At 33.0% G+C, this 13,703-nt stretch overlaps 1 protein-coding gene across 11 annotated transcripts in view; it reads left to right on the forward strand.

Annotated features, from left to right (window-relative positions):
* Positions 1-9,569, forward strand: part of LOC106884484 (uncharacterized) — a 249,654-nt gene extending 240,085 nt beyond the window's left edge. For all 11 annotated transcript variants that reach the window (XM_089361253.1, XM_089361260.1, XM_052972233.2 and 8 more), the window contains 2 exons: positions 2,468-2,519; positions 3,945-9,569. In XM_089361253.1, the coding sequence (XP_089217379.1) occupies positions 2,468-2,519; positions 3,945-4,160 (268 nt within the window). In that variant the 3' untranslated portion in view covers positions 4,161-9,569. The remainder of the gene's footprint in view (positions 1-2,467; positions 2,520-3,944) is intronic.
* The last annotated feature ends 4,134 nt before the right edge of the window (positions 9,570-13,703 follow it).

Below are 13,703 nucleotides of genomic sequence, written 5' to 3' on the forward strand. Positions count from 1 at the left end.
CCATGTTGTGTGCATTTAATACAACATATTTAATGTAGTGTATCTATGGATGGCACATGGTTTAGTGGTTAGGATGTTTGTCTCATCATTGTGAGGTGGTAGGTTTGATCTCAGAACCAAGGCACTTAATTTCATGTTGCTCTAATTTGCTCCTCTATAATTAAGTCCCAGCCAAGGGGTGATGGAGCGGTCTTTCGCTCTGTATGATTATTATTGAAATACTGTTTCTAGTCTCTATAATTTAGTTACCTACCAATATCATTAATACTAAAATACTGACCAATGCCATCAATATATTAGAAATTAGTGGAACCATGAAATGTGGTAGGTAAAAAAAAAAGAAAAAATCTGTAAAAATAGTTTTTGTTGATTTTGTAATGTTCTTTTTTTTTTAAATTTTAAATGTGTTTTTTTAATTGTTTTTCTTAATACATCTTTTATTTATAACAATATTCTTTTGTCAATATTGTCCTTTAGATGGTTTGAATTCTGCTAGAGCATGTTTGAAATCGATATAAGCACACACAAATCAAAATATTTATTTACAGTCTTACAAAAAAAAATATATTGTTTCCATGTTTCATTTTTGTTGCATTATCAAATGATATTTGTAGCATTTTTAGCTGATGATGACATTTTATCATTCCAGGAGAAATATGTCTTCATTTTAGTTTAAGTAAAACTGAATGGATGTTAAAAATATATAAAATAGTTGTTTACTGTTGGTCTGGATGTGGCAAGGGAGATGTTATTGAGATCAGGTTGAAGAGAGAGACACTAAACTGTGCTTTCTGGGCATTTAGTCTGCTGTCTTCTTTTCTAGTTTTAAAGTCAACTGCAACTATTTTTACCTCTCAAACAAGATACATAAATGATTTATGTTGCTACATATTATAGCTTTTTAATGAAATGGAAACCTAAATATTTTCCTTTAGTTTTACTTGCACTATCTTCCATTTTCTTAAATTTCTTTTCTAATATATTGTGATGAAATTTGAACTTGGGAATTTTACTTTTAATGCAGAATTTTGTTTCCTGATTATACATTTATTTTTCCACATCAGCATGGCTAGACATTTTATTGTTTTTCATTTGGATGCCCTTTCCATTGTTAACCCATTTCTCGTTCTCAATTCTCTCATTATTAAATATTCAAACTTGTCTTTGCTATTCTGACGCAGCCTAATAAAAAAAAAAAATCAACACAAAAATCTCAAATGAATTCCCTTTTAAAGCTGGAAATAAATGTGAAACTGTTCTCTCCCTGCCCCAATATTTCAGATTTCTTTTTATTGTCCAATGGCTTGGTAGTCATCATTCTGAGTTTTGTTCCTTCAAGAGTTCAGTTTTCTGATTTTTTTCTTCTCATTTCAAATTCTGCTTTCTCAGGTTTTTTCCCCCAAACCTGTATGTGACACACACACACACAGGCATACATATATGTGGGTGGGTGTGAATATGTGTCATCATTTAATGTTATCTTCATTTTCAATCTGAGGATGATGACAGGAAAGGGGCATTCAGACATGAAAAACCCTGCTTTAACAAGTTTCATCTAATCCACACCATGGGGACCCAAACAAACAGGAAAGTGTAGGGAATGCATTGATGAGCTGAGAAAACAGCTTTAGGACAACACATGTACACACACACACACAAACTTATCTGCATATACATATATATATATATATCTATATATAATGCACTGTTCCATGATGGAATACTTTTTTTGTTGAATTTTCTATCGGGTGAGAGATAAATATTTATTTATTTACAGGACACATGTCTAAAGTGCTACTAATAGCTTTATATGTTGAGAAATATCTGAAACGTATCCTCAACATATGAAACTATTAGTAACACTTAGACATGTATTGTGTCCTGTAAATAAATATAAACGTGCAAATGTATGCATGTGCACATATTTGCAAGTCCATGCATATCTACATTCACGTGTGTATATAACAGAGTTGAGATTATTTTGTTTACCACTGAGTGTTATGAGTCTTGCTGCATCCTCTGGTTTGCAACACCTTGTAGTAACAAAGAATTCTCTCAGACTTACCATAAAGAAAGAATTCCTGTCTGTCAAGGAGTCCTTTCTTATTTCTAAATACACATACAAATTCTATATTCACCGTGTCTTCACATAGAAAGTTAATATACAAAACTAGAAATATGTTTGTAAATAATCAATGAGAATATAGTAATCCATTCATAGTTTAGTTAGAAACCTGTGAGATGAAATTCATGTTTGAGAAAAGCCATTATTTGCTTTTTTTTTTTTTTTTATTATTTTTTTTTTTATGACAAAATCTGATATGAAAGCTGTAAATATGTGGTTTCCATTTCCTAGTGTTATCACAGCTGAAACAAAATTAAGACTTGTATTGTTAAACAGTCAACAACGTTGACAGATGTATTGTTTAGAAAATATCTTAACAATGATCATTTTTTTACCTTTCAGGAAGAAGAACTCCGAGGAAATAGAGGCTTTACGTAAATTATTTTGTAATGAGGTACGTATTTTTGGTGTTGGGAAATAATTTGGTTGGCAAGTTTTACTTTTAATATTACTGTCATGGAACTGACAGAAAATTCTTTTTTTTTTAAAGTTCTTGGTTTTAAACCTGACTGAGGTTGGATTTATTTCTTGTATTTTCCAAGGCTAATAAAATATGTAATAATGAATTTGTAGCTTAATTAAATAATTTTGATATAATTAGGGGTAGTGATTAAAATAGCTTTACCTTAATATTGAGTTTAATTAAATGAATTTTTTGTAGTTAGCAGGTATGATTAAGCTTACATAATTAGTGGGCTTCATTAAATTAAATTGACACAATTCTCTACAAATTTGTGGCTTTGTACTGTAGTCAGGGAGATGGAATGGAAAAAGAATGTCTGATAAAATCATCATCATTGTTTTCCATGCTGGTATGGGTCAGACAGTTTAACAAGTGTTAGCAAGACTGAAGACTGTGCCAGGTCCTGTTGTCTGCTCTGGCATGGTTTGTACAACTGGATGCCATACACCAACCACTTTATACTTCCTAATTCCAACCACTTTACAGAGTGTATCGAGAGTCTTTTTATGTGGCACCAGCCTTGTGCTATTTGTTGGAATTCTTTACATTCTGAGTTCAAATTCTATCTTCATCCACGTGGATCTATAAAATAAAACCCAAATATTCTGTTTGATTTTCAAACTGGCCAGATCTGGCCTTTCACAGCAACCCTATAATGTTGTTCTAGAGATAAACAATCACATCATTGAAATCTCAATGCTACAAAATAATAATTAATTCCAAACAATTTGAAAGAGTAAATCTGGATGAGAAAGAGTTTAAAAAATCGTTGGGGTTCAACTCTTACAAAGCATTTGACTGCCCTTTACATATATTTGTATCCTGGTTTTATTCTGTAAAGGCTTACCTGGAAAGCTAACAGTTGTTATTGCCCTGTGCATAATGTAGGTCTACTCCCAACAGGCTGTGGGTGGGGGATACAACAGTTCTTTGAATTTCCAACTCATTCTCTCCGTGCCGTTAAGGAACATTGATGTAAACAAGACATGTGGGAATATTTCACATCAAAGCAAGGGGAAAAAATGGATGTTAAATGATGCCATGACTCAACATTCTTTGGTTTAGATCTATTTTGGTCATGCATTTAGATAATTTGGTATGACTTCCACTGCAGCCTGGAGACTTATTTGCTATGAGTCCAGCTCATTAAGCAGCCACCCACTTATATGAAGTAAATATAATACAATCTATTAAAATGAGTTTTCTGTACAAAGCAGCTGGTCATTTTTAATTTGTCCTTCATTTGTTAGCAGACTGTCCGGCTGATGCCCGTGTGGTAAACAGAAGTTAAATGATGTTGGTGATGGCTGCTCCTAAAATATGTTGCCATGTAAACGTTTTGTTGTTGTTTTGTAGGTTTCTGAGGTCGATTGCCGGCAAGCCCTGGAAGAGACCAAATGGAACATACAGAGTGCCATAAAATATATCAAGTTAAAGCAGCTGATAAGTACTGGCTTAGCTGATGTAAATCGCTGCAAAGAGGCTCTCTTAAAATGTAACTGGGATGTAGAACAAGCTGCTGACCATCTCCTTGTTCATCCAAAAGACAGCCCAGAATGTGTGGACGTCTAAACTCACACTTCAATATATTCTCAAATGTTAACCTGAATTTGAAACAGCAAGAAAAAACAAAAACAAATGCAACAAGAGAAATCTCATAAAAACTAACTTAACGAATCCTGTGACATTGCTACAGAAATGAACAAAACAAAACAAAACAAAAAAAAATCTGACTTTTATTTTCTTTTCTTTTTCTGCAGACATTTTATATTGGAATATCTGCTTCCATTCTTTGCACCCTTCTGTAATAAATTTTCCTTTTGAGGTTTTATATATATATATATATATATATATATATATATATATAAATATTATATATATATATATATATATTTCACTTGCAACAGATATGTTTTGCATTGCAGTTAAACCACCACAGCCCTTGTAGCTTCTACCCCCCCCCCCCATATTTTCTGGCTGCCTCAGCTAGAAAGACATCCTTGTAGATTGTTCCCGTAAGCCTGTTGCCATCAACAATTCCAACTCCTTCAACTCAACTTGTATAATAGTGCAAAACCCTGAAACTACCAAATTTCAAATATCGCAAGCAATGCTTTGCCTTTATGATTTTTCTTTCTTTCTTCACAACATTTCACAAAGTGTTGCTGCATGCAAGCAAATCAAAGAAATAGAGAAATTTGTGGAAAGGATTCGTGTGTGTGTCAGTGCATGTGTGTGTGTGTGTGCTTCTGTGTGAAAGTCAAAACTTTTCACTGCACAAATCTAGCAATTTTAAAGAATTACAATGAAGAAGCAAAATATCTTTGGTTATTCTTTGTAATATAATTGTGTGTGTGTATACATGCTTACATATGCATGTGTTCATATACACACATGCATGTGTATATAAATGTGTGTATATATGTGTGTATATACATACACACTTATAAATTCATATATATATTTATATATATATATATATATGACTGCTCCCTTTTAAATTGAGTCATTAATGATATCTGCCAGCTTTTTTCTGTTTAAAAAGAAAATACAAACATTTCCGTTTGGATTTTCTAGGCATGAAATGTAGAAGAATTGTATGTCTCTGGGGTACCATTCTGACACCCATCCACTTTTACATATTGTGTGTGGGTGCATTACAAAGCATTGTGTGAGTTTGGTTCCTGTGATGTTTTTCTTTGGTCGACTCTTATGGTTAGAATTGTCTTGAGTAAATATATTCTGTGGACCTCGTCTCCTCAACTTGTTCTCTGTTCTGTCAACTCTTCCGGTTCCTTATTTCCATCAATAGTCTTTGAGTTCTCTATGAAATTGTTGTAAATATTTCTTCATCTTTGATTCTTCTGTCTTGGAACTTCCAAACTGTCTGCTGCCTATTCTTGTCGTTTCTTTGGACACTCCACTGTCGTGTGTCAGTATGACTAATGACTAACTGTTGTTACGTTATATTTGTTCTTGGTTCGTTAATCTTTTATCAGTTGAATGATTATGAGTTAACATAACTGTCTTCAACATTGTTAATTAGTGTTAATTATCAATTAAGTCCTGGCCTTGATTACTTGACTCTCCCCTCGTTCTCACAGACCACCTGCCTGGCCTGGCAGAGTTGTTAGAGCCGAAATGCTTTCTGCTATTTATTCTGGTATTTCATATTTAGAGTTCAAATCTTGTTGAGGTCACCTTTGCTTTTCATTCTTCTGGGAGCAATAGAATAAAGTTATTGGTTGAGTACTAAGCGTCAGTATGTCTCCTCTCCTTAGGTAACTGACTGTGGACCTAATCTAGAGACCAATAGGATAAAGGTTGTTCATTTGGTAGAATCAGTGGAGCATCAAACAGAATACCTTGTGCCACTTCTTTCAGCTCTTCTGAGTTTGAATTCTGCCTAAGAAAGCAAAGGTTTGAACATAGTGTTGTGAAAAAGATAAAATATTTTGAATGACACAACAATGCAGTACAATACAAGCAATGGACTGTAATAACTGTTGTAATTTAATCATCCATAATCTGATATCATATTTCGGAATATAAACTTTCCTTCTTCAGGTATCCCTAGGAATTGATGGAGTCACTGCTATAATTATAGCAGCAATTCCATCAATTCCTAGGGACATCTGAAGAAGGAATTTTTATTCCGAAATATCATATCAGACTATGGATGATTAAATTACAACAGTTATTACAGTCCATTGCTTGTATTGCATTGTTGTGTCATTCAAAATATTTTATTCTTTACAAACAATACACAAGGCTTCAAGCAAACTACAATACTCTCATAGTGTTGCGATTTTTGCTTTCCAGCATTTTAGATTTCATAAAATATAGTAACAGTTAACTGCTGAGGATGATTGAATTAACTCCTCCACATTTCTTTGTGCTTAAATTAAATGCAGTAATTAAATATGCTAATATATGATAATTAATGACAGTGCTGTAATGCTAATATATGATAATGACAGAGCTGGTGCTGTAATGTGGCAATCGGTTTTGAATCAGTGACTCAGTTATATTCTTTGTTGGAACTATTTAAAATGGTTAATGGTACAAACATTATAACATCCTCAGCCACTTGAAATTTGGTAATTCTCGTCTCCCCTTATTCTATGTGTAGTAATAATAATGGTAATTTCTTTATTTACCACTATGGGTTTGCCAAAAAAAAAACCCCCAAGACTATTGGGGATTGTACAGGTCAATACAGTGTGGGGGTTACACAAATAGAAGTGTGTAATCATAATGATAATCTTAATAATAGTGGTGGTAATTAGATGCTAGTGTTTTACCAATATTTTTGTTGTTCTGTCAGTCAGTGATGTTTGTTTTTATTTGTTGATGCTCCTCGACCATTCCCTCTCCAAACTAAGTCGGCTGCTGCTGCTTCTCTCCGTTTACATTGATTGTTGATGTCTTCTCAGTTGATTCTGAGAGGATAGAAGAAAAGTAGAATGGGGGCCATTTTTGCAACTAATTTGAAAATTTAGAATTAATTTTTAGGACTCCATTAAAAAGGGTTTCTTTTTAAGTCTTAAAAAAATACCCAACTTAATTTACTAACAAAAAGGTTTTTTAAGTATAATTTCCCTGTCATCTCTAGTTTTTTTTTTTTCCTGAAGAACTTGAAACAGTTTCACAAATCTTATTCTGGAGTTCTCTCCCTTCCATTGGTGATCTCCCCATTTTCTGTGTAAAAATTAAGTTAAAATTTTTCATAAGTCATCTCTTCCATAACAAGTTAATTAACAGTGAGGGTTCCTTTATTTTTTAAATTTCATTATCCACTTAATGAAATTTTATTTTGAGGACAAAAACTGTTGCGGCAGAAGCAGTGATATACTTTTGTCATTGAACAAAATGTTTTGGATGTGAAACAAAAAGTTATTATTATTCTGCTGGTTTCCAGCTCATTTTTATTTAATGATATTTCTCTAGTTTGATTCCCAGGCCAGGCTTTGAATTTATGTCTTCATATATAATTTTTGTTATTTTCAAATGAAAAGCAACAATATCCAGGTGATAAATATTTAGTTATGGACATATTGATATCAAAACTCAGTTGTGCTGTCACTTTACAACTGAATGATTTATTTTAGTGATGACACCATTTCAAGTCCAATTGTTTTTTGTTTATTCTGTTTCCAGGCAGTGGACTTGCAGAGTCTGTTGGGAATCAGACATAGTATTTTATCTGTCTCTCTTCATGTTAGGAGTTCCAATTTCACTAGTTTGACTTTGAGGTTTCTGGAGTTCATACGTTCCAGTCATGTACTTGGGTTGATGTTTTTTTTCTAGTCCAAATTAGAAACTTTGTGCCTCTGTGAGAAGTAATTATTATTATTATTTATTATTATTATTATTATTATGAAGGTGAGTTGGCATAAAAAATAGAGAGGGGTGGGTTATTTTGCAACACAGTATTTAGTTTCGTCCTTCTAATTACTGTGTTGAAATCCCACCCAAGTTAATGTTGCTCTTCCTCACTTGGAGATGAACAAAATAAACATTAGTTATGAGATATGCCCATGCAAGATATTGATTAATTTGTGTTGTTTCTAATAAATTCTTGTTCGTTATGGGTGTTAATTCCATCTGGATGTTTTGTCTTCTCTGAGTGGAATTAACAAGAGATTGCAGTCCTTATTCACTGCTGAAACAGAAAAAAGTAGTTTTTCTTATCAACACATCTTAATGATTAATATAATGATTTTTTTTTTTTTTTTTTTTTTTTAAATAACACTGGGTACCTTGTGGTAGAGCAGAATCCCTGTTTTCAGTTTAGTCATGGTTTGTTTATGGCAAATGGTATTTTGAATGTATAATTTATATTTTGGGTATTTTAATTAATTAGTGAAGTAAATTGAAACCTGTATGCATTAGTGTATTCATTCATGCATACACTTGCTTGTTAGCTATATATATATATGTATGTATATAGCTACCTCTGTGTGATGATTAACTTTAAAGTACAATTACTTCTACAATATCTAATCAGGTGGATTTGATGTCTTGATCCAATAGCTATGGTTGGAGAAAAAACAAAGTTTAGAAACCAAACTGAAACATCTTGCAGGAGAGCCTGATATTTTTTTTCTGGATTCAGTGAGGCAAAAATGGACAGTTTTTTTCCTTTTTTTTCTTTTGGTGGAACTGTCTGGAAAATACTCTTATTTATTTTATAATATTCCGTGTACAGTGTTTTGTTGTTCAACAAACCCCCATCTCTTCTTTGATCCACATTATATCCTTTTTGCTTTGTCATTTTTGAAATCTCAGTTATTTAGCAGCCTTGTTGGTCATCTATTTAACATTCATGTTCCAGAGGTGGCCACCACCATCCCATCTCTCTTTTATTTATATATAATTATATATATATTTTTTTTGAAACTATAAGTGACCAAACCATTTTTGATTGGACCAAATAGTTTGATGTTATTTCAAGAAGTCAGAAATAACTTCAATATACCAAATCTATATTTGCCCTCCCCGTCTCCTCATTCTCTTTTTCTTTTTTTTTTTTCTTTCATATAATCAATCCAGCAGATGATATCTATGCATGTTCTGCTGGAGTCACAACAACAACAGACAATTTAAAAGAAGACATGAAAGAACAATAAAAATTGCTGCTAGATTTACTGTTCTATGTAGAACTACCACCACCACCACCACCACCATTACTACTATTACATTATCCTAGCAGTGTATGCATGTCTACCCCCTCCTCCACAAAAAAAAAAAATCTAACCTTTCATAATAATTTCTTATGATAAAATGCTTTTTGTTTTCTTCCAAAAGTGTAGAGGAAAATAGCTCTGCAAGGAAAAACATTTCAAAAGAAAAGAATAAAACAGTCTGAAACAAATGTTGAGTAAAATTACAAATTTGAAGGAAAAGGCTTTAAAAATATGACAAAGACTAAAAAGACAAGCAGTTTTTTTCCATAAATAAAGAGAAAATTGATATTTATTCTTTGTTGTTCTTTTAGCTCTGATCTCTCTCTCTCTCTCTATCTACATATATATATATATATATATATATAGTTAAAATAAAACAATAACAAAAAAACAAAAAAACATCAAAGTGAGGACGTGATATGGATAGTATTATTGGACGCTCAGGAAAGGAAAGAGAGAGTGTACAACGTTTCGGGCGTAGCCCTTCGTCGGAAAGATGGAAAGTTCGAGAAATACCCGGCGTTGCCCGGGTTAAAGAGAATACTGAAATCTAAAAACGCCGTCTAGACTACACATCATCTTTATATATAGAGATGTATATACATACACGCACCCAAACACACGTATATATATGTATATAAATATATGAAAGTCAATGAAGTTTCGTAAAAGAAGGTGATCATGTACATACTTTCTTGCTGTTGTGATTATAACACCTCATTGTAAACTATGTTCCTTGTTTTCCCTTGTGGAGCATATACAAATAGGTTTTTTGTTGCTGCCCACTCTTGAGCAGCCAACATACAGTTGTCCATGTGAGAAGCAGGGCTCTTCCAAGAGAAGACCAGCTACAGACAGTGTTTGACCCTGATATTTGTTTATAGACATGGCAAAAGTCACATGAAGGGGGAATTGTAGTCTTCTGAATGTAAAAGGAATGTCTGCTCCTAATGGAGTAAGAGGAATTCTTGGAATAAAGACGTCATCCCCTTTTGCACATCCAGAAAGAATGGTAGCCTCAATAACGTGTGACATCATTTTCTAAATGCTTATCTGTTATGTTCGGGTTAAAATTTCATCAACATCAAAAATATATGAATTTTCATGGGAGTTATGGCCGTTATGCAAAGAATATAATTTCCAAATTTCATAAAGATCCATTCAGTACTTTTGACGTAGTTTTGGATAAGAAAACAAATGACTAATGTGTGTGTTTGTGTGTATGTGTGTGTGATGGGTGTATAGATATCTGTATGCATGTATATATGTATATATGTGTACATATTACATGTACATCTATATATATATATATATATATACACATCTACACATACGTATACATATACATGTATGTATAGATCTATATATATATATATATATATATACATACATATACGTGTACATCTATATGTATACATATACATCTCTCTCTGAAAGTATCTGTCATTACAGTATCGAAATGGTGTACATGTATATGTATACATATACATCTCTGTCTCTCTCTCTTTCTCTGAAAGTATCTGTCACTACAGTATCGAAATGTGATTGTTTCAGTTAGTGGAATAGTTTCATTTTTAAAGTGAAAGTATTTGACATGAGTGTTTTTGTTTCACTTTGACACGTAATACTTAAATAGTGGAGGAGATATTATGTTGCCATGTGCTCGAACTCTGCAAGAAGTTAATAATTTTTTTTGACTAAAACACAACTGGAACCCTAAGTAAGGCATGTGTAAAATTTGAATGAAATTGGTTGCTTAGTTCTCGAGTTTTAGGGATTCACACAGACAGGCAGGCAGGCTGACTGACTGACTCTCATTTTTATATATATATATATATAAAAATATATCATCATCGTTTAACGTCTGCTTTCCATGCTAGCATGGGTTGGACGATTTGACTGAGGACTGGTGAACCAGAAGGCTGCACCAGGCTCCAATCTGATCTGGCAGAGTTTCTACAGCTTAATTTTCTCATTAAGATGTTGCTGCTTTCATGACCCAGTATCTTTATGGTAAATCCATTAATTGAAATAAATTTAGATTTCTTGATTTTATTAAAATTATTGGTGATTTGGTAGCTCAGTAGGTATGGGTGTTGCAAAGTGGTAATATAACAAGTGGAGGTTTCAAATCTCTTCCAGGAATTACAAAGGTTCTTATTAAATAACATTTTTATTTATGCAACCAAATTTCCCCCCCAGCAAAAAGATTGTCTGTGTGAAGAAGGGGCCACAAAGCAGCTTTGACATAGTAACCAAATCTCCTCCAAATCTTTATAGTAAGCCCAATAATTGAAATAAATTTAAATATCTTAATTTTCTTATAAAAATTGTTATTGCTTTGATGGCCCAATAGGTAAGGGTGTCTTATGAATAATAACAAAATACTCTAGCGGAGGTTTCAAGTCTCTGCCAGAAATTACAAGATGACTTATTAAATATTTTTATCTAAGCAACCAAATTTTCATCAACAAAAAGATTGTGTGTGAAGAAGGGAGTCATAAAACAGACTTGACATAGTAACCAAATCACATTCAACTCTTTGTAGTAAGCCCAGTAATTAAAATAAACTTAAATATCTTCATTTTCGCAGTAGGATTGTTGTTGCTTTGGTGGCTTAACAGGTCAGGATGTTTAGAAGTGGAGGTTTCAAATCTCTGCTAGAAATTACAAAAGACATTAAATACTTTTATTTAAGCAACCAAATTTCACTCACCAAAAATATTGTGTGTGTGCAAAGAAGGGGTCACAAGGCAACCATCACCCTCATATTTATACAATATTTGAAGTAAATTTAAGTATCTTAATTTTCTTATAAAAATTGTTGCTGCTTTGGTGGCCCAGTAGGTAAGGGTGTTTAAAAGTAGTAACAAGACACAAGCAGAGGTTTCTAATCTCTGCCAGGAATTACAGGGGGTCTTATTAAACATTTTCATTTTTTATCTCTAGAGATAAAAAAAAATGAAAAATTTTAGTAAGACCCCTTAATGCAGGCCCTGGGTTGGATTGAACCCTGCCCAGGATGTTCAATGTGACCATCTAATGTCTCTACCCACAAGACACCCAACATTAATGTAGTAAATTAAGAGATATTTAAATCTATCATAACTAAAGATAAAAAAAAAAAACATAAAACTATCTCATCACAGCTGTAGCTCAGTAATTAATCTCAAATTGGGGACCTGTTTAGATGCGTTTGTAGGTAAGGACATTGATTAGTAAGTAGGGATTTATTGCACTGGGAGAGGGTTTCAATCTGTAACTCTCCCAAGGAATTACAAGAGCAGTGGAGTGCGGGAAATAAATATTTTATTTAAAAAAATTTCAAATTTTTATAAACACGAAGGATAGTGCTCCTGGAAGGGATTGAACCTTGCTCAGGATGTGTAATACAGCAGGTACAATTACCCACATGGCCACAAAGACAACAACACTAAAAGCAGGCAAAAAAGAAGCTATTTAAATTGATTTATATATCATATATGTTTTTCTTTTACTACCACCAAGATCTGCTCCAGTGGTCAGTTTCACCCAGGCTTGTGCCCACAGCTTCCTTGGTCACCGTTCTGCCCTCCTACTCAATTGGGCATCAGAAAGATCTCTATATAAATGGGAGTGTATGTTTGTAAATTTGTCGCTGAAATGGTATATCCTGAAGAAAAAAGAATTTGATTTTCGAAATCTGTTGCTCAGTGACAAGGAATATATATATATATATATATATATATATATATATATATATATATATATATATATATATATATATATATATATATATATATATATATACACACACACACATATAATCTCGATCTCTCTTTTTCTCTCTCCATTCCTTCATCCACATTGGCTCTTTTCTTCAGAAAGCCAACCTTATCTCCAAAACAAATTGCTGTTTCTGGAACTGTCCAAGAACAAAGCAATATACACAGTGGAGCTCCAAAAGGAAATAAGACAAAATTCTTCCTGTTCTCTCAACAGTTTGTATCAGTAATATGTTGATTGGTTTCTTACGAAGGGAAATCATGCAAGAACTCCTTATAAGACTGAAACATGCCTTCAGTTATCTCCTGTTTTGAAATTAATATTAATCATTGAGTTCCACTGAGGTATTATTAATTACATTTTTGTTTTCCTTATGTTAATTAAGAAGGCATTAACTTCTGATTAATTACTGGTTTAATTTGTTGGCACAATGCTATGTTCCTATATACATGCACATATGTATTCATACACGAATGCATGAGAGGGTGCTGAGAAGTTCTTGGATTTAGGAGTATCACGAAAGGCCTGGTCGGAGGCCCAACCTTCTGAGTTGTTTCACAGGGCCTAGAAAAACCGAAGGACCACTGCAATCAGTGTGTGAATCTGAGAGGGGAATATATTCAATGAATTGATCCTCCTGTATTTTCTTTTACCCAAAGCC

This window comes from Octopus bimaculoides, chromosome 12 (assembly GCF_046866305.1).
Source record: "Octopus bimaculoides isolate indiv1 chromosome 12, ASM4686630v1, whole genome shotgun sequence".
Lineage (NCBI taxonomy): Eukaryota > Metazoa > Mollusca > Cephalopoda > Octopoda > Octopodidae > Octopus > Octopus bimaculoides.